At 41.7% G+C, this 27,402-nt stretch overlaps 1 protein-coding gene across 1 annotated transcript in view; it reads right to left on the minus strand.

Moving 5' to 3' along the window:
• Positions 1-472: 472 nt before the first annotated feature.
• LOC126298401 (uncharacterized) overlaps positions 473-27,402 on the minus strand; it is a 278,837-nt gene continuing 251,907 nt past the window's right edge. The window contains exon 3 of the mRNA XM_049989714.1: positions 473-1,377. Coding sequence (XP_049845671.1) covers positions 1,208-1,377 — 170 coding nt within the window. The 3' untranslated portion in view covers positions 473-1,207. The remainder of the gene's footprint in view (positions 1,378-27,402) is intronic.

The following is a 27,402-nucleotide window of genomic DNA, read 5'->3' on the forward strand; positions in this document are numbered from 1 at the left end:
TGCTACTGTCACAGGTTCGAATCCTGCCTCGGGCATGGATGTGTGTGATGTCCTTAGGTTAGGTAGGTTTTAGTAGTTCTAAGTCTCGGGGACTGATGACATCAGGTGTTAAGTCCCATCGTGCTTGGAACCATTTGAACCATTTTATTGTTATTCAGTTAGAGGTTATTTCAGTCTTTCCTGTACATAATTCTTTTTTCGTAAAACTAAATCCCGTTGTTCTATGCATGTAGAATGTGTGTTTGATACATTTCAATCGATGATGGTGTAATTATTCGAATATATGTTTACAGAGTAGTAAATGTAAGAGAGCCGCTAGTAGTGTGCTTTTCAACTAGCGACTGGGAACGCACAAATGAGTTGTGCTGTTTCCAGTCCTGTTTTACTAAGGACGTAACATTTTTATAAAGTCTGAAATTTTAGACAGTTGTTTTTGGACAGAGGTGGTATGATAAAGAAAGAAATAAGACAATTATTCTAAATAATTATAATAAAGTCGGTTTTACTTTACATAAGTTAATAAACGAAGCCATCGTTAGGATGTTTGTCCACTAATACTGATACTTGCTAAGATACACATGTAAGTTCAATAATAAATAATAGTTAACATGTTTCAGTTTTACAATTTTTTTATAATTTGACAATGAAACGCTTAGACAGACAGTACATTGTAATATTCAAATGTATTTGTTTTCAAAAATGGTTTCGGGAGGAAAGTAGGACAAAACTTTTTACTGCAAGGCCTTTACAATCCAGAGTATGTGTACACCATCAAAAGACTTTTACGATACATTTTTTTCTACTCCGAACCTCTTAGAACATTATTCTTTGTGTCATACTTAGTACGTAGTTATTATTAGGCTTCAGTTTCTAGTACGTTAAATATTACAGTGAAGGAATTTAGCTGAAAACTACATTATGAAGAACACAGGTAGAGGCATATGGTAACTGCTTCGTCTCCAGTAATTTACCTGATACGTAACACAGAATGAGAGAAGTTACGTAACGAACGACAAGAGCTTGTAGCTGTTTATTGGATCAGAAGTTACCATAGACTAGTACATAACAGCCGCAGTTACTGTAGGCAAGTTAATACGAAGACCACAGAACTACGTTTAGATTGGGATACACATCGTTCTAGCACACATACTAAGGAAGCTGGCGGTGAGTTTTGAGTTTGTGAGGGTTTGCGTGGAGTGGGGAGTGGCTAGCGGCCCCAGCGCAGGGGCTGCCCGAGCGGGCGTCGGCTGCCGCGAGTCTCCGCGGACAGCGCCTCCTGCGACGCCGGACGAGGGGTGCGCGGCCGTAGCAACTGGTACACCGCCGACGTCAGAGGCCGCCAGCGCGACAGCATCGCCAGCATCGCGCGCTTCTCCGCTGCAACAAAGCAGGACACCGCCGTTCAGAGACACACGTCTGCATTAACCGTATTCCTACGTCGAGTTTGCAAAATAGGACACAGACAAGCTACCATCAATAGGTAGGCACACCTAGAATTGCACTCTTCAAAACTACGGTCCGGCACTTTTGGTACAGTACGTAAATGACGCAGTAAATGGTAGGATTATCAGCAGTAATGGTAGCAATGGTAGAGGAAGATATATAAGTCAGAGAGGAATTGCTTATTGTTTGATGACTTGTTTTCTACATACACTACTGGCCATTAAAATTGCTACACCAAGAAGAAATACAGATGATAAACGGGTATTCATTGGAGAAATATATTATACTAGAACTGACATGTGATTACATTTGCACGCAATTTGGGTGCATAGATCCTGAGAAATCAGTACCCAGAACAACCACCTCTGGCCGTAACAACGGCCTTGATACGCCTGGGCATTGAGTCAAACAGAGCTTGGATGGCGTGTACAGGTAGTGCTGCCCATGCAGCTTCAACACGATACCACAGTTTCATTTTAAATTTTACCTACCTTGGCGAAACTGCGTTTTGTATCACTATATGGTAAATCGTTTTTTTTTTTTTAATTTTAACTACAACATCCCTCTGCTTCGCGTTACAAATCATCAATTTTCGAATAAAACCTGAGGTAAACATTGACAATTTCAATTTTGCTATAAATACCTTTTATTTTAACTAATACCAAGGACGATAACTATGTAGAACTAAAAGGTTCTGTAGGTTACGCAGTCCTTTATACATCCGCACACAGTTTGCAGATGGATCAACTATTATGGTCGCTAGGGGAATCTAGTAAGACACTGATCGCATACACAAACAAAACGATCGAAATGAGTTAAAACATAATATCTGTGCAACACACCTAACGTACAGGTAAAGCAGTTACGATCTTAATTGACCAAAGCTAATAGGGAACCTATCGTAGTCTATGATTCCTTACATTAATCTACGGTAGCCTATTGTAGTTCTACAACTCTAGGCACATCTGGACATACTTTGTTTGAAAGTCATCAGTTCAAATGGTTCTGAGCACTATGGGACTTAACATCTACAGTCATCAGTTCCCTAGAACTTAGAACTACTTAAACCTAATTAACCTAAGGACATCACACAACACCCAGTCATCACTAGGCAGAGAAAATCCCTGACCCCGCCGGGAATCGAACCCGGGAACCCGGGCGTGGGAAGCGAGAACTCTACCGCACGACCACGAGCTGCGGACGAAAGTCATCAGTATATTGAATTTAGGTAGAGAGTGGATATGAGAGTGGCATAGTCAATACTGAAGACTGAAGAAAAGTGGCAATTGATTGATAGCATAGCGAAAAACATAGATCCTGGGCTCCAAGCACCAACTGCACCAGGAACTCATATAAGGGTGTCCCAGAAATGTTGCGACAAACTTCGATGGGTTATAGAGGGTGTCTTGAGGAACAAATCGAGGATAGGAATCCATGTCAGGTAACGTCAACCAGCGACACTACAGAGCGTCTAAGTTATGGGCACCGGTGCCTGCTATTAGGCCACTCCTTCGGCAACAAATGTGACTTCTATGCTGACGGAACGCAAGTGAAACTTCTCGTCGCGACTACCACGATCGCCAGTGGATAAGATGGAACTAGCCGCTGCATCGAAACCTTGACTCCTATCAATCCGATGCTCTGTTGCCTCAATGGATGACAGTTTCTGTCATGGGTTTCCTTCCGCAGTTTATTTTTCTTATCGAACCCCTCTAAAATCTCCGTTTCTCGATACACAGGAGAAAAATAAACTACAAATCGAAACTCGTGCCTGAAACCGTCATCAACCTAGGCAACAGAGAATTGCATTCATAGGAATCAAAGCTTGTCTACGCAACAGCTAACTTCATTTTCTCCACTAGTGATTGTCGCAATCAGTCACAATCACTGAATAATAAACAATTTTGCGAGACGTTCCGCCTACGGTCCGTCAGCGTACAAAGTCACTTTCATCGATGAAGCGGTCGCCTAGTGGCAAGCACCGGTGTCTATAACTTCGACGCTCTATAGCGTCGCTGGATGATGTTGTCGGACACGGGTTCCTCCTTTGATGTGTTCCTAGACAACCCTGCACAAACCCCCTAAGTTTTCCACAACATTTCTGGGACACGCTGTATAAAATGGCATATCTATTCAAAGTGACGCTTTCCTAGTATTTAGTTTAAAGAGGGTTAGGTGTTGAGTTCATAGGATAGATTATTCTAACTGTAGAAAATTTATTCCATGCCGAATAATTATTGTATGAATGCATACTTAAATGTTGGCACAATTACAAATGGCTCAAATGGCTCTGAGCACTATGGGACTTAACATCTATGGTCATCAGTCCTCTAGAACTTAGAACTACTTAAACCTAACTAACCTAAGGACAGCACACAACACCCAGTCATCACGAGGAAGAGAAAACCCCTGACCCCGCCGGGAATCGAACCCGGGAACCCGGGTGCGGGAAGCGAGAACGTGGCACAATTACAGTTTGTGAAACAAAAACATACGTTTCCATTAGGTAACGAGGTAGTAACAAAAATACCATATTCCTGAAAATCAGATCACAACACAGTCTGTTTCAGAAGCAAACTGACATGGTTTCCGTAAACTGAGATCCTGTGAAACTCAGCTAGTTGAGCTTCACTGAGAGAGGCACCCAGACAAATCCTGTGGTCCTTGATTTGCGAAAGACATTTGATAAAGTTGCAATTCTCATTACGTGAAGGAAAAAATACGGGCTTGCCCTGTATGAAACCAGATTTTTTACGCTATTCAGGGCTGTCTTTCTGGCAGACGGAACTCAATACGTTGTACTAAACGAGACAAAATGGACAAATTTAAAGTTCATTTGGGAAGTATACCGGAGCGGTATAGGTCGGTTACTGATTACAAAATATAGAGTGAGCCACCTAAAGCTTGTAGCACGGTTCAAGATATCGAAACGGAGTTTTCGAAATACACTATGTGATCAAAAGTATTCGGACACCCCCAAAAACATACGATTTTCACATTAGGTGCATTTTGCTGCCACCTACTGCCAGGTACTTCATATCAGCGATCTCAGTAGTCATTAGACATCGTGAGAGAGCAAAATAGGGGCGCTCCGCGGAACTCACGGACCTCGAACGTGGTCAGGTGATGGTGTGTCACTTGTGTCACACGTCTGTACGCGAGATTTCCACACTCCTAAACAACCCTAGGTCCACTGTTTCCGATGTGATAGTGAAGTGCTGGCTAGTGTGGCCGTGCGGGTCTAGGCGCTTCAGTCTGGAACCGCGTGACCGCTACGGTCGCAGGTTCGAATCCTGCCTCGGGCGTGGATGTGTGTAATGCCCTTAGATTAGTTACGTTTAAGTAGTTCTACGTTCTAGGGGACTGATGACCTCAGATATTAAGTCCCATAGTGCTCAGAGCCATTTGAACCATTTGATAGTGAAGTGGAAACGTGAAGGGACACGTATAGCACAAAAGCGTACAGGCCGACCTCGTCTGTTGACTGACAGAGACCGCCGACAGTTGAAGAGGGTCATAATGTGTAATAGGCAGGCATCTATCCAGACCATCATACAGGAATTCCATACTGTATCAGGATCCACTGCAAGTACTATGACAGTTAGGCGGGAGGTGAGAAATCTTGGATTTCATGATCGAGCCACTAAATGCCAAACACCGCCTCGCTTGGGGTGCGTATACATTGGACGATTGAACGGTGGAAAAACGTTGTATCGAGTGGCAAATCACGGTACACAATGTGGTGATGCGATGGCATGGTGTGGGTATGGCAAATGCCCGGTGAACGTCATCTGCCAGCGTGTGTAGCTCCAACAGTAAAATTCGGAGGCGGCAATGTTATGGTGTGTTCGTGTTTTTCATGGAGGGGGCCTGCACCCCTTGTTATTTTTCGTGACACTATCACAGCACAGGCCTACATTAATGTTTTAAGCACCTTCTTGCTTACCACTGCCGAAGAGCAATTCGGGGATGGCTATTGCATCTTTCAACACGATCGATCACCTGTTCATAATGTACGGCCGGTTGTCGCGTGGTTACACGACAATAACATCCCTGTAATGGACTGGCCTGCACAGTGTGCTGACCTGAACCCTATAGAACACCTTTGCGATGTTTTGGAACGGCAGACTTAGTGCCAGACCACACCGACCGCCATCGATACTTTTCCTCAGTGTAGCACTCCGTAAAGAATGGGCTGCCATTCCCCAAGAAACCTTCCAGCACCTGATTGAACGTATGCCTGCGGGAGTGGAAGCTGTCAGCAAGGCTAATGGAGGTCCAACAGCATACTGAATTCCAGCGTTACCGATGGAGGGCGCCATGAATTTGTAAGTCATTTTCAGCCAGGTACCCGCATACTTTTGATCACATAGTGTATAATTGTTGGCAGAGGGGTATTTAATTTTGTTGTATGGATAACGCCCTTAACTGTTGTATCAAAAGAGGTATTGAACCGCCGGCCGCGGTGGTCTCGCGGTTCTAGGCGCGCAGTCCGGAACCGTGCGACTGCTACGGTCGCAGGTTCGAATCCTGCCTCGGGCATGGATGTGTGTGATGTCCTTAGGTTAGTTAGGTTTAAGTAGTTCTAAGTTCTAGGGGACTGATGACCACAGCAGTTGAGTCCAATAGTGCTCTGAGCCATTTGAACCAACCAGGTATTGAAGCAAGTATGTTTTTCAATGGAATGGTATACATTTTAAAACGACTTTCAAAAGGTCTTGAAAAGACCCAACAATGGCGTTACGTTGATTAATTTTGGTATTGAAATATTTTGCAGAAGTATCCAAGTAAGGTGCTAAAGTTGTAAATTAAGCAGGCAGAATGGGCTATTTCGATGCAAACGCTGGCCAGTGGGCCTTTCGTGCCAGGCTACGTCGCATAAGCAGCAAAAAGCCAGGCTTACCTGCTTAGATCCCTCTTGGCCCCAATTTACAGGACGCAGGACGATTGTTGTAAATGGAGTTATTTGGTAACTTCTAGCGTAAGGCGGGGGTTAGGAAAACAATTGGAAATCTGTCCATATGCTGATGTTTAAGTCAACAACTTTTTTGAAAACAAGTAGACACTTAAGAAGTTTCATACAACGTGGAATCCCGGCGTGGGACACTCATTGCAGTTTTTATATCATAATAGCCGATACCAGCCCCGTTGTCTTTCTATTTTAGCACTTTGTATGGATATTTTTGCAAAAGTTCAACACCAACATTAACAAGCGTTATATAACTGTGTTGCTGTTTACAAGAGCTTACGAAAGTCGTTAAAAACACATCATTCCATTTGAAAAAGAAACCATACTTGCGTCAGTATCTCAGTTGATACAAAGGTAAGGATATAGCACATACAACGTAATGACGTGCACCTCTGCCCACTAACAGTTGTCGATAGCGTCGTTTCAGTGTCTTGAATCGTTGACGAAATAACACTGATTGACAAAAAAAGTGCAGAATCCGTGGGCGGGGGACGGGGGGTTGCGATGAGGAGGGGGGGGGGGGGGGGAGGAGGAAACGATAGGCAACTACAGGGATGTGAGGGTATATGATGTTACTTCAGTTATTACTAACCAGAATCAAACATAGGAAGAACTTAGCAGTATGACCCCTTATCACTATGGTGTTGCACACCCTCTGGCCTGAATGCATGCACTAATTCGTTCAGAAGGGTGTTAGAGTCGTTGTACTGCCTCCTGAGGCGAACAGGCAGACATATATTGCAACTGGTTCTTTATATCCTGGATATTAGCACTAGGACCGTGTTAAAGTCCGACCTACAGCCACATATATTCTGATGGGATACTACCGGTCATGGCCGCAAGTTATCGTCACGCTGACAGTTCACAGAGACACGAGCCATGCATAGACAAACATTGTCCTGTTTAAAATTGTCATCACGATACTGTCGCTTGAGAGATAAAACATGAGGTCGCCGGATATTCGTGATGATCCGCTGTGTCGTCTGAGTTATCTCGATCACCACAAGGTGTAGCCTGAAATCACCCCTTATGACTACCTACACCACGACGCAACTGTATCGCCCCTGTTCCTCTCTAAAACATTGGAAGAATGTGAACGCTGCCCAGGTCGCCGACGGTCATCCGGTATAGTGCAGAACCGCTGTTCATAGCTCAATAAAATGCGACGACATTCATGAGCAGTCCTTGCTTCCCGGTGACGGTAGCACTCCAAAGACAGACGTTTGTGTTGTCATGTTAACGGCTGCTTACGGATGGGACAGTAATTCCGTTGTCCTGTTGCTCTTAGTCTCCGACCAATTATGTGGGATGACAGAGAAAATTGACGGCAGGAGCTCCTCATACGCTCAGTATTTAGTGCACAATTATATTTTGTCAATATATTGCCCAAAATGGGGTGGCAAGGAACGGCATACTATTTTTGCGCAATATTTATGCCCGAGACAGATTGAACGCTGCATTCGTAGCCAACATGTTGGAACTCGATGATATAAACTCAATATAAACTGAAGCGCCAAAGAAACTGATATAGGCTACAGTATTCAAAAACAGAGATTTGTAAAATGGCAGATTACGTGGCTCCGGTCGGCAACGCCTATATATGACAAGTCTCTGGCGCAGTTGTTACCGTTCACGCCGACACCATCAAGACACCAGGCTCATACCGCCTCCATCGTCAGTTCGGAGGCATAGCTCACAAGCTTGAACGCCACCGGACAACAGGGACCCATCTCTTTCTGTCACGTAACAGCAGTGCAGTTGTTAGATAGGTTACTGCTGCTGCAATGACAGGTTATCAAGATTTAAGTGAGTTTGAACGTAGCGTTGCAGTCGGCGCACGAGCTATGCGACACACCATCTTCGATGTAGCGTTAAAGTGGGGATTTTTCCTTATGAGCATTTCACGAGTGTACCGTGAATATCAAGGAATCCGGTAAAACATCGAATCCCCGTCATTTCTGCGGCCAGAAACAGATCCGGCAAGAGCGGGACCAACGACGACTGAAGAGAATCGTTCAACGTGACAGAAGTTCCACCCTTTCGCAAACTGCTGCAGATTTAAGTCCTGGGCCATCAACAAGTATCAGCGTGAGTACGATTCAACGCCGCATCATCGATATGGGCTTTCGGAGCCGAAGGCCGTCTCGTGTACCCTTGATGACTGCACGATACAAAGACTTATGTCTCGCGTGGGGTCCGTCAACACCTTGACCAGATGATGACTGCAAGCATGTTTCCTGGTCGGACGAGTCTCGTTTCAAATTGTATCGAGCGGATGGGCGTGTACGGGTATGGAGACAACCTCATAAATCCATGGACCCAGCATGTCAGCAAGGGACTGTTCAAGCTGGTGGACGCTCTGTAATGGTGTGGGGAGTGTGCACTTGGAGTGATATGGGACCCCTGATACGTCTAGATACGACTCTGGCAGGTGGTACGTACGTAAGCATCCTGTCTTATCACCTGGATCATTTCGTGTCCATTATGCACTCCGACGGACTTGTACAGTTCCAGCAGGACAATGTGACACCCCACAAGTCCAGAACGGCTAAAGAGTGGCTCCAGGAACACTCTTCTGAGTATAAACGCTTCCGCTAGCCATCAAACTCCCCAGACATGATCATTATTAAGCACATGTGGGGTGCCTCGGAACGTCCTGTTCAGCAGAGGTCTCCACCCTCTGGTACTCTACGGATTTGTGTACAGCCCCACACTATTCACGGTGTCAGTTCCCTCCAGTACTACTTCAGACATTTGTTGAGACCATGGCACGTCGTGTTGCGGCACATCTGCGGGCTCGCGGAGGCCCTACACGGTATTAGGCAGGTGCACCAGTTTCTTTGGCTCTTCAGTTTAGGGCGCGTTTAAATTACATGCGAGTTTCTTGTCTTGCAAAACACAAGCAGGAACTCTGCAGCCAGAACTAAATAAGTCTGAAATGTTTCTAGTAAACGTTTCAGTGGAAAAGAGGCTCATTCATTGCAGCATAGACACATAAGCCACAGCAACTATTTGCAAATTAGACAAGTGAACTGTATAATTTATGCTATACGTGTGCTGTTCTCTGTGTATTTCTTTGCCATAACAACAGTTGCAAAACGAAATCAAACAATTATTTACTAATTACACTAATGGCCACTAAAATCGTTACACCACGAAGATGACATGCTACAGACGCGAAATTTAACCGACAGGAAGAAGATGCTCTGATATGCAAATGATTAGCTTTTCAGAGCATTCACACAAAGTTGGCACCGGTGGCGACACCTACAACATGCTGACATAAGGAAAGTTTCCAACCGATTTCTCATACACAAACAGCAGTTGACCGGCGTTACCTAGTGAAACGTTGTTGTGATGCCTCGTGTAAGGAGGAAAAATGCGAACCATCACGTTTCCGACTTTAATAAAGGTCGGATTGTAGCCTATCGCGATTGCGGTTTATCGTATAGCGATATTGCTGCTCGCGTTCGTCGAGATCCAATGCAGAATATGGAATCGGTGGGTTCAGGAGGGTAATACAGAACGCCGTGCTGGATCCCAACGGCCTCGTGTCATTAGCAGTCGAGATGACAGGCATCTTATCCGCATGGCTGTAACGGATCGTGCAGCCACGTCTCGATCCCTGAGTCAACAGATGAGGACGTTTGCATGACAACAACCATCTGCACGAACATCAGCAGCATGGATTAGAAGCTCGGACACCATGACTGCGGTTAACGCTGCATCACAGACAGGGGCGCCTGCGATGGTGTACTCAACGACGAACCTTGGTGCACGAATGGGAAAACGTCATTTTTTCGGATGAATTCAGGTTCTGGTTACAGCATCATGATGGTCGCATCCGTATTTGGTGACATCGTGGTGAACCACATTGGAAGCGTGTATTCGTCATCGCCATACTGGCGTATCACCCGGCATGATGGTATGGGGTGCCATTGGTTACACGTCTCGGTCACCTCTTGTTGGCATTGACGGCATTTTGACAGTTATCGTTACATTTCAGATGTGTTACGACCCGTGGCTCTACCCTTCGTTCGATCCCTGCGAAACCCTACATTTCAACAGGATACTGCACGACCGCATGTTGCAGGTCCTGTACGGGCCCCTGGCCATCACATTCTCCAGATCTCTCACCAATTGAAAACGTCTGGTCAATGGTGGCCGAGCAACTGGCTCTACGCCATTCACTACTCGTGATGAACCGTGGTATCGTCTTGATGTTGCACGGGCAGCTCTACCTGGACACGCTGGACAAGCTCTGTTTGACTCAATGCCGAGGCGTATCACGGCCGTTATTACGGCCAGAGGTGGTTGTTCTGGGTACCGATTTGTCAGGATATATGCGCCCAAATTGCGTGAAAATGTAATCACATGTCAGTTATAGAATAATATATTTGTCCAATGAATACCCGTTTGTCATCTGCATTTCTTCTTGGTGTAGTAATTTTAATAGCCAGTAGTGTACTTGTTGAAAGCTCACATTATGTCCGTGATGTTACAAGTGTTGCGAGAAAAATAAGAATTTATCGCCTCTGGACAGCTGATCTGATCTTATTTGCCAATTCGGAAAACTTCTACAAGGAAAATAAACATTTCTGGTTATTGTCATGACACCATAATCTTCCGTTTCCTTTGCTATTGTGGATATCGAGATATCTAGAGTTTCCTCAAAAGTTAGGAATTTCATTTCCGAATGTACCACATGGTCCTTTTATATACACCCTCGAGCTCACTCCCTGACGTTTTGTCATTCACTTTTTTCAGTTCTTTGCAAGTATTAGTTCGACGAGAATTGAATTTCTCCCGATGTTGGCAGAAACTGCCGTTTAATGCCCAATGCTACCCATATAGGGTACAATATATTGCGCTCAATATACTGCGCAATATTCGGTTACAACATAGAATTTGCTTCCCACTCAACAGTGATAGCGCATACTATTGTACGTTGCACGTTAGCATTACTTTTCCTCAATCGTAGTCGTCAAGACCAGTATTATTTTTCGAATTTTCGATAAGTTAATAATATCTCCGTTGCTTTCCTGAAGACTTTCATATAATTTTATGTTATATTTCAAGTTAAAATTTATGAAAATGATTTACTTTATAAAATGTGCAGTATCGATGTTACGATCGATAGCCGGCTGCTGATAGCCGAGCAGTTCCAGGCGCTACAAAAAATTGTTCAAATGGTTCTAAGCACTATGGGACTTAACATCTGAGGTCATCAGTCCCCTAGAAGTTAGAACTACTTAAACTTAAGTAACCTAAGGACGTCACACACATCCATGCCCGAGGCAGGATTCGAACCTACGACAGTAGCGGTCGCGCGGGTCCAGACTGACGAGCCTAGAACCGCTCGGCCACACCGGCCGGCCCAGGCGCTACAGTCTGGAGTCGGCATGGATGTGTGCGATGTCCTTAGATTAGTTAGGTTTAAGTAGTTCTAAGTTCTAGGGCACTGATGACCTCTGTAGTTGAGTCCCATAGTGCTTAGTGCCATTTGAACCATTTTTTTTATAATCGATAAGTACTAGTTCTGAATGTACAGTTAAAATTATTTTCTTTAGAAACATATGAAATTACGAACTATTGGAACACCTAAAATTTATTTTATTAATTACGCAAAACGTTACTGGTTACTATGTTTATTTCTGGATTGAATTATGAAATAATAATCGAAAGTAATAATGTAACAGAAACTAGTAGAAATTCATTTGTTAAGAAAAACTGTAAACCCTTTGGAATATGGTTATTTCCGCAGAGTAGGACGGTCGTAAGCATGCCTCTGATGTAATCGGACGTATTTTTGTATTTTGTGAGAACAATTTAATTTCAGCTTTGTTAATGTGAAAAATCATAAGACTGTATGATATACTAAAATGTGAAAAAATATATTTACATAAAAACAAAAATGCTCCAACAAAAATCTTAAAATTAATTTAGATCAATCCAACTCTGAGGACCTGAAATGTGACATTTTCAGCTTCAAGAATCAGATCTCTAGACAAGAAGAACTGGAGCCAACTCTTCATGACGAGCTAAGTAAACTAGAATGTTTATTGTAATCTTTGCTCCTCTCAAATCTTCACAAAAAACTAATGTGGACAACAGGTGGAATTAGGAAGGAGGGGGAGATTACGAAGTGATACTGGCATAATTCTAAAAAAAATGAACATTTTCTGCGTAGACATCCTATTGTAGATTCTTTTCAGGTGTCTTGCATGAAAAGTGCAACTTCCTCTTCTCAGCATGTCTGTAATACCAGTTTACACTAGGAAGAGAAGTACTACCATCCATTAATGGTTTTAACACACTTTTTGTCATACTGTGATTATATTCTTGAATGAATTTCAGCACACTCGCTGCGACCAAGTCCTCTACGCTCCCTAATAGTTTTAAAATTGGAATAATGCAAACGTTTCTTCCAGTCAGTGGTCTCTCAGAACTCGCCAACTTTAGTGTTTACGTAAGGTGAAAAAGTTGCCTTGTAAGTTTCTGTCGGTAAAGTTCAGTAATTAAAGTTGCTCGCTCTAAAGTAGAGATTTTCAATCAGCTATAACTGTCTAATTCAGTTTGTCACATGAAAATCATTCCACTTGACATGCGGTATTTAACACGAACGGCGTTACGGAAGGTAGACAAATAAAAAGTTCTACCTGACTCAGTAGACTGTTACAACATAGTTCCGAGAATCCAAGTCCCGCACAAGTGACACAGAAAATTTACAAACTAATACGTCATCCGAAGCAGAGTACAGAGAGAGAGAGACGCAGCCCGTGTCGAGTAGCACGCTTGATCCTTTCACTGTTTTAACTTCAAAGTCAGCTACTAATTAAGCCGTAAATTTATCAGGCTTATAACACATCCCAGGCAGAGAGCGGAGAGGCGTGGAAGCTGCATCTAGTAACAGGGGAGAGTCCTTCGCTGGTGGTCCATATATGCAATTTTCTTTACGAATGTGGAAGACACTAGCTACACTCTGGTCTGAACAACTCAAACCAGTGGCAGATCATGTTCAAAAATTTTTAGATTCAGATAAATGTGAGAGCGTGAAATGAATAACATCTGCTGTATAACAGTGATGATTATCAACAAGTTTATACAAATACATCCACTGCCAATAATAATAACAGTAATAATAATAATAAGATGCATAACTTATCTGACAAAAGGAAGAATTGCCTTTGTGAAATTATGTTGTTTTGTACATAATTAAGTACAGTTTATAGCAATAACGAAATAATGTGTAAGGTTTCGCAATTCTCCATTTCGCTTTTTTATGTAAGTGCTTTTTCACTTTTTCGGCCACATGTACATGATGTATTAGTTCACGAATTTACTTTCGCTCTGAAAATCAGATATTCTTTCACTGCATCCACGCAACAACTTGTGCTAAATGCACAATTTCTTGTTAAATTTTCGCTTGTAGTCACGCTCATTTGATTTCATCATTCTCCCAATCAAAGGATCTGTTGTCAGAGGCCTTAATTCCTTTGCGCCTAACTTTTCGTGGTAATTTACCTGTATATTCCCAGAATGAGATTTTCACTCTGCAGCGGAGTGTGCGCTGATATGAAACTTTATGACTAACTTATGCTGTGTGCCGAACTCGGGAACTTTGCCTTTCACGGGCAAGTGCTCTACCGACTGAGGCAACCAAGTGCGGCTCACGACCTGTCCTCCATTTGTGTAAATGATTAAATTCGCTTAGTAATGTGTAACAACATGGTCACTTAACTAAAATACAAATGAGATGCTGTGATCCATAAGTGTCTAATCACACCGCTGTCGATTCCACGTTTAAGTGAGTATCAGAGAAACCAGTGATACAGCTTTTCATGAATTTTCATATACACATTGTGATCCTACAGGACAGATAAACCTGGCTCACCATAAGGTCAACATATTTCAGAATCGTCAAAAAATATTACAGTCTCAAAATCGACAGTGATGTGCATCAAATGGATTACTGTATGATAAAATTCATAACTTAATACACTTTAACTCTTTGAGAAACCCAGAAAATAGGTTTACTGTCAGTACAACATTAAAATATACTGACGTCCGATTTAATTTTACTATAGTATATAGTGTGTGAATTAACGTATCTGATGAGTGTGCTATCGTCTAGATGGATTTACACCGAGCGAACGGGGATAAAAATCTGCCGCAGCATGTTACCACCTGGTGGCACTGACGTAAACTTAAAGGGATAGCTGTGCACACTGTGAACTGTGCACATTGTTTATCAAATCCGTATGTATTTGGCCTGAAAGGCAAGTACGTCACTTGAGTTGGGCATGCGCAAAAGCTCTTTAAAACGTGCACAACTGAAGGTGTGCTCGCGACCCTGATGCCAAGTTTCATGCAGTCTAAAGGAGCAGTAGCATGGTAGATTTAAGTGTCATACCTTTCAGATTGCAGCATCTATGCTACGTTTAACAGTAGCCAAAGAAAAGTAACCAATAAATCCGCAAGATGTCAAAAGTTAGGGTATTCATGTGCTCTTGTTCTCTTTACACTGCAGCCACCACTGTCTCAAACGCACACCAGCCTGTAGTAATCACACTAGTTTTGATTACTGTATATGAATATTGCTGTCCAGTTTGGGACTTCTTAATGACTACACAAGTTTTTGGAAAGGGGTACTTTCCCGAGTTAAGTTCATTATCTAGCAGGATAAACTAATACCATTTTTTTAAAGACGTGGTGCATACCACTGTGTGCTCTGAGAAATCGATTCAGATGTGTATAGTGGCTTACAGTATTTAAGGCGCAGCACTCAAAAGCCAAACTACGTCGAATACTCTTCTCTCTACAACATATCAAAATTTCTAAATTATAGGTCCAAATCTACACTGATGCAAATAAAATATGTTTATCGCTAGTTTTTCCTGTATTTACTCATTTCATATTGCAAAAACGGAACAATCAACATAATGAATGTGTTTTACGTATCATATTACAGTTTTTTTTTCAAATTTGAGCTTCCTGTCTTCATTCGCTGGCAGCCATAAAAAAGAATCGGAAAACACGCGATAACTTCAAAATTCCTTATTCACCTTCTTTAAAGTTTTTCGAAGTTTATTTCTTTCCATTTGCAACAAAGAAATGATTCCGAAGGGTTACACAATAATCGTGATATCGTTCCACTGCGTAGCGTGCGGACGGCATTAGGGAGCACTTCCTATCCTAATCGAAACGATTTGGCGGTCCTGACAGATTACAGAGAGTCTTATAGACAATAGAGAGTAGGTTAGAGAGGTGCGTACTTGCTTCCCCACGGCTTCTGACTTGGATTACTTTATAAGATCCAGGACTGGGGACTGGAATCACGGAAATGAAGAGGTCGGTCGGACTTTCTCAGTCTAGAGTCATTGTCCTTACCGAAAATGTGTGGTGAAACTGATAGCTAATGAAATGAAAGAAGGGAGCAGGTCTCGACGTCGAGGTCACTGCAGGTGGTACTCGATTTAGAAGCGAATCAGCCGTGATCTTGTTGAAGGAGCCGTCCTGTCGTTCACCTGAAGTAAATCATGGCTGCCACAGAAATGCTATGTCTGGGTGGAAGAACAGGCTTTTGACAGAATAGTAACTATTTCTGGCATAACTTACACCCGAAGACGATATGAAGGAAGTTAGAAATGGTTTGGTGCACATTATTGTTCCAATTTGTCACAAACGGAGTTCGGCAACAGATACGCTGTTTGTAGCCCGCTGTCGATCAGACGACATTGTCCATGACGAGTGAAATGGATACAGCTGCATCTTTACTGGACCAATGAACGATGGGAAAGCGTTGTCTTTTCAAATGGATCGCGTTTCCTTTTACATTATGTCGACTGGCATGAGAGGGTATGCCGCCTTCCAGAATGCCTACTCGACACGTGTAATCATGGGTTAAATCATGTCAGTTGTGGACACATTATGTCACGAGGGCCTTCACTGGGGTGTTGTGAGATCTGTGACTATTACGGCAAATATAGTGACATCCGTGGACTGAGTCACTATTATTTCTGATTACTTAATGTCTGATGCAATCCCCAGTCGGTATGGTATCTTCCAGATGAACAATTGTCCACGCCGCAAGACCGTGTTCATGCAACAATGATCTGAGAAGCATTAATTACACTTTTTTATGGCCCCAAAAACCGTCCAATGGCGACGCAAAGGAATATAGCTTGCTTGCCAGCACAGTACAAGAAACAACCTGTTCATAGTCCATGAGAATTGCAAGGCTTGCGGAAAATTAGTGCAGTCTGTATCCGTCCATGTACCGGCTGAGGTTTAGAGTCCATGACAGTATATCTGGTGTATAATCTCCAAGCAAATTGTGGACCAATGCAATGATAATAATGTTTTTGTTTAGCTCTTGTTGACCAGTGTCATTCTCGCACTTCTAGTCTGGTTACAAACACCTGTCTTCTACTATGTCGGAGGAATGTTCTACTTCCGGAGGATCTTCTCACTATAGATGTATTAGAACGAAATGTGCATCTAATCTAATCTAAGGTCAACGCTAAACTACAACGATACCATTATGAAAGGAACTTGTTTTTTCACCCACTTAACTGCACCTACATTATCCATGTTTCCATAGTTCTTGTTTCTTACCTTGTAAAGATAAAATTCTTAACGTATAAAATGTTGTAAATTGTCTGTTGACTCCAAACGAGTTTTAAAGAATAAATCTCAGTTGTCTAATATAATTCAGTATTTTAAGCACACAAATAAAGCTCGTGGCGTTTACTGAAAAATCTTAATAGAGTAAATTAAATTTCTAGGTATGATGGTTATATGACTTTCAAGATGCACTACAAAGTAGCACATAAGTTAGCATCCTGATGTTCTGACAATATTTTTTATGACGTTGGTAAGAGAGATTCATCATGCAAGCAACAAGAGCTGTATGTGCGTCTTATCCCAGGACCAAATGAAATGGTTCATGGTTTTCGTAGGCTTCAGGTCTGACCGATTAACCCATTCAAACCTGAGCCTATAGAATGCGAATGAAGAGTTTATATTGATAAACAGTACATTATTCTGGGACAAAATATGACTAAAATACTGACTTTAAAAACTGTTGTGATTTGTCAAAATATTACGACATGTAGCATATATAATATCTCACTACTTAAATATGTTTTTCGCTCTTCTAATGCTATGTTTTCAGTGATTCTTTCGATGGATTTTCCTTATAAACTAACAACTGAAATACAAACATATATTTATGTGAGGACCATAAAATGTTACGTTATTATTATATCTGAAAATGAACTCAGAAACAGGCAAGAGTTGTACCTTTGCTTAAGAAAAGTAATGCAGAAGACATAGAAAATTACCGGCCCATTTCCCTGCTCTCAGCAGTCTCAAAAATAATAGAAGCGATTATGAAAGACAGATTAATGAATTACCTGAATAAATACAATCATTTAAGCGAATCACAGTTTGGTTTCCGAAGTGGCAAAAATACGGAGTCAGCCATAGTAAAATTCACAAAAGTTGTACTTGATGCTCTTGATAAAGATGAGTGTGACCCAGGCATATTTTTGGATCTTTCTAAGGCCACCTCAAGATTCTACTGAATTAATTAGAGGCATTAGGATTAAGAGGGGTAGCTAGTGACTGGTTTCGATCGTACCTAACACATAGGGTACAAAGAGTAGAGATAACAAATACTTCAAATAGATATAGACATTTAGTAAAACACTTATCAGAACCAAAATACATTAATATAGGGGTTCCGCAGGGTAGCACATTAGGACCAATACTGTTCCTGATATACATCAATGACTTTCCCATGGTTACTCATGGTGCAAAAATCCTCTTCGCTGATGACAGCAATATTATAGTCACTGAGAAAATAAGAGAACTCCTTTCCGAGAAAGCAAATGAAACTCTCAAGGAAGTTTATGATTGGTCAATAAGTAATAAAGTGACATTGAACATAAAAAAACTAATGGAATGAATTTCAGTTTGAAGGGGAAAAATGACAATGTTAAATTAAATGTAGATGGCACCTCTATAGACTGTGTAACAAATGCATAATTTCTAGGAATGAATATTTATTCTCAGTTGAAGTGGTGTGAACACACAAAGGTAGTTGCAAACAGAATGTCATCAGCATTTATGCCCTTAGAAGCCTATCAATTGTGTGTAACACGCAGTGTCTTTTAGTTACTTATTATTCATATGTACACTCAATTCTTAGCTATGGCAAACTTTTTTGGGGAACAAATGCACAAAATATGAACACAATATTCAAACTCCAGAAAAGAGCCATAAGAATAATAACCAAAAATACTAGTCGAGCTCATTGTAAGGATCTGTTCAGAATATTGGGGATTTTAACTGCTCCATGTGAATACATTTACCAGTCAGTTGTACACATCAAAAATAACATTGGTAATTACTGCACAGACAGCTCTGTACATGACCATGCAACAAGAGATCGACTCAACTTACATTTACCAAGAAAAGATAAACTTAAAACTCAAAACAGGATTTTCTACCAAGGAATAAAACTGTACAATAAATTAGCAAAAGAGCTTAAAGGAATTTCAGAAATACACTTATTTAAAAAGGCAGCTAAAAAGTACCTGTTATGCAATACATTTACACATTGAAGGATTACTTAGCTAAAACAGAGTAGGGGTTTGATAAAAATGTTATACAAATAAATAATAATAATAATCATTATAAAATATCCAACATTTCACATAACACTTTCACTTTATGTTTTTTCCTTCTTTTTTTTTCCTTTCTAGAAATACTTACCCCAAGCTATGCATAGCACAATACTAACAACTCTTCCTCTTTCTGAGCTCAATATCTCACTCATTATGGCGGGAAGATGCGGTACAGAAAATGGCCCAGAGATCACCAGTGTGTGTGTGTGTGTGTGTGTGTTGTGTGTGTGTGTGTGTGTGTGTGTGTGTGTGTGTAGTGAATGAAGTGTAATGAGGCAATGTGTGTATAGTGCGTGCAGTGACTGATAGTGAGATATGAGTGAACAGCGTGGTATTACATTATTTAATAAGTTATTTGTAAAAAAAGTATTGTATACCAGGAGTAAATCTAATGATTGTCTCTAACTGGAAGTCAGTAAATATAAGTGTATACCAGTTAGCTTATTTTAAATTGATCTAAATTTGTAAATACTTTGACATGTCCTATATCCTTGTAAAAAGAGATCTACGGATAAATAAAGCTGCTACTATTACTACCACTATAAAATTTTTTATATGCGGGGACTTCAAAAACTAAGCTACACATTACTACGGCAGGCAGCGTAACCTTTATTGAACGCTGCTCTACCCTTCAGAGACACACACATACAGGACAATACTTTTCAACATAGTCACGAAGTCTCTGTAAACAATGGTCGGAAAGTTTTCCCAATTGTTCAACTCTTCAAGGATAGAAAAATCCCTTCCCGGTCGCGGAGTCATTCGGAACCGCTGTGCGAACGTTTTCATCGCCAGAAAATCTGCGATTGGTACCAGTTAGTTTCTCGATTGCCTGGGCGTTAACGTCTGCGGTGAATGTCGTTGTCAATGGCCTTCCTTACCGATCAGCATCGTCCATGTGTGTGTGGCATTGCTCAGATTGATGGCATCATTTCACTGCGGCTGGACGCGACGTAGCTTTTGGCTTACATATTGTTAACGTTTCACAGTGTATCTGTGTGCAACTTAGGCTTTGACATTCCGGAGCGATTCCTCATTGGAAATAAGTCATCTTCGTCATGGCATTCCTCCTCTCCTTCTTCACTCACTTCTTCCTTTTGTATTATCTCTCTTCACTGTGAATGTATAGATTGCCGGCGGATGTAGACCCAGTGCTACATCGAATAATTACTTAAATAAAAATTTATTTTTAACATCTCCGTTTTTGAAACGGAATAAAAAGTATAAAATAACTTCTCCTAGGCCCATGCAGTTTCCTGACACCATATAGATAGTCCCCAACATACGTAACAGTCAATTTTTAATAGCTGTGGAAATACTTGCAAGATGTAAAATGAAAAACGTGGGGCTCGTGCAACAGATGGTGAACTATTCATTCATAAATTGTAGTAATTTAAGGAGGTAAACTGTTTATTCATCAATCTTACGTTTTGCACTTTTTCGTTTTAAAACTTACAAGTATTTTCATAGCTATTAAAAATTCACAATCACAAATTTTGACGCTACGGTCGCAGGTTAGAATCCTGCCTCGGGCATGGATGTGTGTGATGTCCTTAGGTTGGCTAGGTTTAGTTAGTTCTAAGTTCTAGGCGACTGATGACCTCAGCAGTTCAGTCGTATTATGCTCAGAGCCATTTGAGCCAACAAATTTTGAAGACTATCTGTATTGGGTTAGGAATATGTATGGGGCTAGGAGAAATTATTTTACACTTTCTCGTCACATTTAATAACGTGGTTTATTAAACATTCATTTTTATTTAAGTAATCATTTTCTGCTTTTTATTGTAGTGTGTGTTAAAGTTTTCAATCTATTTCAAACATTTGATGGGATTACAACACAGACATGAAATAAATTTCAGGTTTGTTTCATTTTCTCTTCAACTGACTCAACCGATATATTGGTTCCTCCTACGTATATCTCACGAAACGACTGTGAAGGTAAAAATTAGAGAGATTCGAGCTCACACGGAGAGTTACCAGCAGTCTTTCTTCTCGCAATATTTTCGAGAATGGAATAAGATAATAGAAAAGTGGCAGTGTCACAAAATGTTCCCTACACCACACACCAGATGCGAAAACGGGTTGATGTTGAATTTCAATTCTGTTCTGAGCGATGGTTAAAATTTCAAGTTTCTAACTGATCGGGAAGTCAGATTAAAACATTTACAAAATTTGTCTCGAACAAACAAACGGACGAGAAAGTGACCTAATACAAACGTGGTAAAAATGTATTGCCGTATCGTAGCAAAATTTCTAAAAACACGCTGAACTTAACATTTTTCTTCAACCAAGTAACGCACGTGATGTAAAAAAAAAAGAAAGAAACATAAAAATCAGGCACAGCAAGTTTAGTAAATCGCCTGAACTAGAAAAAAATAAAAGTGGGATGTAGCATATATTTTTCATGAGGACTGAGCGGGTTAACAGAAGCAGGTGTTCCAGAAAACCGAGCCCAGGCTTGCTCTCTTCGATCGTCGTAGACTAATTATCGTGCCGGCTATTAACGTTTCCGCTGCATTAACGATGGTAAATACCTTTAACTGCTTGCAGGATTTAAGACTCCAAAAGAGGTTGCAATGACATGATCATGCCTCTGTGCCCATTCACAAGTAATTCAATCTTGTCAATCACTTTTGCAGTCGATGTGCCTGAAGTGTCCGCCATTTTTAACGGCACATGGTTGAAGCACTCTGCGAGTTTTCTATGGCTTTGTCGGACATAATGGTCAGAATGTCAGCGACTTCTTGTCGCACTGCTTCCTTTCAACATTTAGTTGTTCCAGGAGGACGTGCGGTGCGCTCAATTTCCAAGTAACCAAGAGAAAGAAAAATCACAGGGTTTCGTAATCAGGCTACAGCACTGGCCAACCGTTGTCACCACACAGAGAAACCAGATGACAACCGACTATATCGCTTAACATTGAGAGTAAATAATGAGACGAATGAGCTGTGGGCTCCTGGTGAAACCTTCATACATTCTACTTTACCACATTTTTATTAGGTCGCTTCCTTGTCTCTCTGACTGTCTGTCCAGTACAAATTTTTCAATTGTTTATAAACTAGCTTCCACATGAGCTAGAGACTTGAATTTTTAAGCATAGCTCACGACAGGATGACAATGCACTTTCTTGCCTGATGTGTGACGCAGGGTACTTGTGTACCATTGTCATTTTCAGGTGAGCTAAAGACTGGAAAATTTCAACACAGCTCTGAAATGGGTGACAGTGGAATATTAACTCGCTTTTTTGGAAAGTGTGTGACGGAGGGTACATTGTGTGCCATTCCCATTCTCCTCTTTTTCTATTCCAGTCGCAGAAAGTTTGTGGAAAGAACGATTGCAGGTAAGTCTGCGCGTGAACTCCAAGTTATTTAATTGTTATCTTTTTATCATTTTCGGTGGATACACGCAGGAGGTATCAGGTGAAAAGAAACTGAAATAAACCTGAAATTTACCACATGCATCTGTTGTAATCTCATCAAAATGTTTGAAATTGAGTGAAAAATTTCACAGATACAAGACTAAAAAGCAGAAAATAATTACTTAAATAAAAATGAATTTTTAATATACTTCGTTTTAAAATCGGACTAAAAAGTACAAAATAATTTCTCCTAGGCCCATACATATTCCTAACCCCATACAGATAGTCGTCAAAATTAGGGAATTTTCAATGGCTATGAAAATACCTGTAAGATTTAAAACGAAATCGTGAGGCGTATGCAATACATAATCGATACGCGAATAGTCAGCCGCCTTAATATTACACCATTTACTAACTCATGCATGAATAGTTCACCTCCTTACTATTACCAATTGCTTGCGCTCCACATTAGACGTTTCAAATCTTTCGAGTATCTTCATTGGTATTAAAAATTCACTATCATAAATTTTGGAGATTACTGTATGCAGTTACGAAACAGTGTGGGGCTGGGAGAAATTATTTTATACCTTTTAGTCCTATTGCAGAAAGTGGCGTATTAAAAATTAATTTTTATTTAAATAATTATTTCCAACTTACACTTAGAAATTTTATAGCCTGTCACAATATCTTTTAGAGGTCGTATTTAGACTTTCTTCGTTTAAAAGGATGTATCCGAATTTACGACTGCAGTTAGGCAGGGAATCTGCAACGTACGTTAGTGACATACGAGAAGCTTATCTGCAAGCCAGTATCGAAAGTGTTTTTTTATGCATAAACTGCAACAAAAATGGAAAATTACCCCATCACTACAATTACCCTATCACTAGACAACGCAACAGATGCTTGAGGAGACGTGTTGCCGATCTCACTGACAAAGAGGTAGAAGGTTTCGCTATTTCGTCTGTCTTACTGTCAACACCAGTTTGCCTGAATGGAGCCCATATTTCAGAATTCTCTCTACACATCGATCGTAAATCCTAAGGGCAGTAATGTGTTTGCTTTCAGGACGCCTTTGAGATTGTCCGATCGATGTCCTCAACGTCAGAACCTTTTAATGCAGTCTTAATCTCTGCGATAAGACGTGTGCTTTCCAGTTTTTCAACTCAGTACAACCCATGTTCAAGAAAATGGAGCACGTCAATCAAGTCTGTAGTGCTTACGAAGTGCTCTGTGTAGGTAGGATGTTTGTTCTTAAAATAATTTAACACGGAAGCGAAGTGCTATTCTGAAAAAATCGTGCTATGGCAACACAGCAGTTAACAAAGGACAGACTAAACTGTGATCTCTCACAGTACGGGAGCTGTTTGTGTCGTAGTCTGTAAGAGAAGATTCTGCAGCTCTTGAAAACCAATAACATTATCATTTAAGTGTTTAACATTCAGGGTTAAATAAAAACAGTGAGTAACTGAATGCCTCATGCAAAAATAATATAAAAACACTATATCAGTTTTGGCGCGTAAATGCTTAGTTTCCAAAAAGGAAGGAAACTTAATGTTTAATGTTCCTTAAATTACGAGGTCATAAAAGTTTGAACACAAACTCGGACTGGGGAAGAAAAGATAAGGAAATCGGCAGTGTCCTTTTCAAAGGAATCATCACGTTGTTGCGTTAAGTGATTTAGGCAAAACACTGAAAACCTAAATTCGGATGGTTGGACGACGCAGGTTTGAACTCTCGTTCTCGCGAAAGTGAATCCAGCGTCTCAAGGCTTCGCCACCCCGCTCGTTCTGGTTTCCAAGTTATGTGACAGATAAATATGAATACAGTTTCATTTCCACATTTGCTTTTATATTTTACATGATTATTCAGATGACGTATTAGCAGTTGTAGGATCACCGTTGAGGCGTGTACACTATGTACGATGACACTATTGTACAATTCAGTGTGCGTGCCCGAGAGATGCTTGATGTACACACATCAAAGTTTTGCATCACATCGGTTCCGAGAGTTTTAAAACCTGTACAGAAAATTTGAGTAGAAATCAACATAAACATAATTTCCGCCCTTTTTGTTGCTCATGAAAACTACACATTGCATGTTGTACCACCATACAGCGAGACCTTCAAAGGTGGTGGTCGAGATTGCTGTACACACCGGTACTTCTAATACCCAGTATTACGTCCTCTTGCGTTGATACAGGCCTGTATATGTCGTGGCATACTGTCCACAAGTTCATCAAGGTACTGTTGGTCCAGATTGTCCCACTTCTCAACGGCGATTAGGCGTAGATCCCTCAGAGTGGTTGGTGGGCCACATCGTACATAAAGAGCCATTTTCCATCTCCAGGTATGTTCGATAGGATTCATGTCGGGAGAACATGCTGGCCACTCTAGTCGAGCGGTTTCGTTATCCTGTAGGAAGTCATTCACAAGATGTGCACGATGGGGGCGCGAATTGTCGTCCATGAAGACGAATGCCTCGCCAATATGCTGCCGATATGGTTGTAGGCCTACTATCGTTCTGAGGACGGCATTCACGTATCGTACAGCCGTTACGGCGCCTTCCATGACCACCAGCGGCGAAAGTCGTCCCCACATAATACCACCCCAAAAGATCAGGTAACGTCCCCTTTGCTGCACTCTCTGGAAAGTGTGTCTAAGGCAGCCTGACAGGGTTGCCTCCGTACACGTCTCCGACGAATGTCTGGTTGAAGGCATATGCGACGCTCATCGTTGAAGAGAACGTGATGCCAATCCTGAGCCGTCCATGCGGCATGTTGTTGGGCCCATCTGTACCGCGCTGCATGGTGTCGTGGTTGCGAAGATGGACCTCGCCATGGACGTTGGGAGTGAAGTTGCGCATCATGCAACCCATTGCGCACAGTTTGAGTCATAACACGACTTCCTGTGGCTACACGAAATGCATTATTCAACATGGTTCCTCCGAGCCGTAGTCCGTAGGTAGCGGTCATCCACTGCATTAGTAGCCCTTGGGCGGCCTGAGCGAGGTATGTCATCGACAGTTCCCGTCTCTCTGTATCTCCTCCACGTCCGAACAACATCGCTTTGGTCCACTCCGAAACGCCTGCACACTTCCCTTGTTGAGAGCCCTCCCTAGCACAAAGTAACAATGCGGACGCGATCGAACAGCGGTATTGACCGTCTAGGCATGGTTGAATTACAGACAACACGAGCCCTGTACCTCCTTCCTGGTGGAATGATTGGAACTGACCGGCTGTTGGACCCCCTCACTCTAATAGGCAATGCTCATGCCTGGCTACTTACATCTCTGGGTAGGTTTAGTGACATCTCTGGAAAGTCAAAAAAAAAAATGGTTCAAATGGCTCTGAGCAGTATGGGACTTAACATCCGTGGTCATCAGTCCCCTAGAACTTAGAAGTACTTAAACCTAACTAACCTAAGGACATCACACACATCCATGCCCGAGGCAGGATTCGAACTTGCGACCGTAGCAGTCACGCGGCTCCGGACTGAGCGCCTAGAACCGCGAGACCACCGCGGCCGGCTCTGGACAGTCAAAGGGACTGTGTCTGTGATACAGTATCCATAACCAACGTCTATCTTCAGGAGTTCCGGGAACCGGGCTGATGCAAAACTGTTTTTGATGTGTACATATTGATTGTCACTGTACAGATCAGAAGTGGTGAAATTCATTGGCCTTCAGACTTGCCTTACTGGACTATTTTTATATGGAATTCCGTCAGATATACAGTTCCACCAAGGCCTATCGAAGATGCTCAATTCCTTTTAGCATGAACTATAACAGTAAGCGAGGCAATATGCGCTTTATCAGATACATTCAAGTGTGTTAGAAACTCACTGTAGTAGTACGTGTAAGCGTATATTCAGGCTTATGGTCGCAACTTTTAACTCTTTGAGTGATATGTGAACAAAATACAAGACACAGAAAATGATAAGCGTAATGAAAAGTTGGTTCAGCTGATGAAGTAAGTGCTTTGCAACTTAACATTTCCTGGCCTACCTTAATAGAAACTTTTCTTCTTATTTTTTTGAAAGGAATTTCCTACTATTTTCAATGCACATAATACATAGTCGTTACAATTAAACTTAAATTGAGAGGACTCCCATGAAAAACGAGTGATCGCAAGACAATGAAATTTTATAGAAACGGTTGTTAGGACATGCGGAAGAAAAATAACTAACAAACCATTGAAAGGAACATATTTTAATTTTCACATGAGAGAGTGATATGTGTTAATTGAGTATCATGTTATGTCTCAGAATGCAAATGTTGTGCAATGTGACTGCCATCTACATCCACAGCAACCTGGAACCCAACTAGAGATACCACTTCACAATTGTGCGCAGCACCCTTGGAATGGTGGACCATGGAACGTTCAGTTGTCAAGAAACATCTTGTGCACTGCTTGGAGATAGCACATTGCGTCCAGCATTTTCAGCCGTGGCTTCTTCACCAATTTGTGGCGCAATTGACCATCGACCTCTCCCAAATCGCCAGTTGATTCGAACTTCCGAATCATATTGTTCAATCCCATATTCCTTTAATGCAGCGACACTCGCGAAGAGCAGCAGCTGTTGTTTTGATAAAACAGCTTTACGAATGAAGCCCTGCTTACCTTGTCGAGATCAATGTACACTGTCTGCAACTGTAATGCACATTGATGCTTTTGTTTCAACCCTGCGTCACCTTACCAGAACCGGCGCCTAACGGCAAATCATGACAAAACACTCTTAACAACGCTTATCCTGAATGAGATTTTCACTCTGCAGCGGAGTGTGCGCTGATATGAAACTTCCTGGCAGATTAAAACTGTGTGCCCGACCGAGACTCGAACTCGGGACCTTTGCCTTCCGCGGGCAAGTGCTCTACCATCTGAGCCACCGAAGCACGACTCACGGCCGGTACTCACAGCTTTACTTCTGCCAGTACCTCATCTC

The sequence above is a fragment of the Schistocerca gregaria genome, chromosome X (assembly GCF_023897955.1).
Source record: "Schistocerca gregaria isolate iqSchGreg1 chromosome X, iqSchGreg1.2, whole genome shotgun sequence".
Lineage (NCBI taxonomy): Eukaryota > Metazoa > Arthropoda > Insecta > Orthoptera > Acrididae > Schistocerca > Schistocerca gregaria.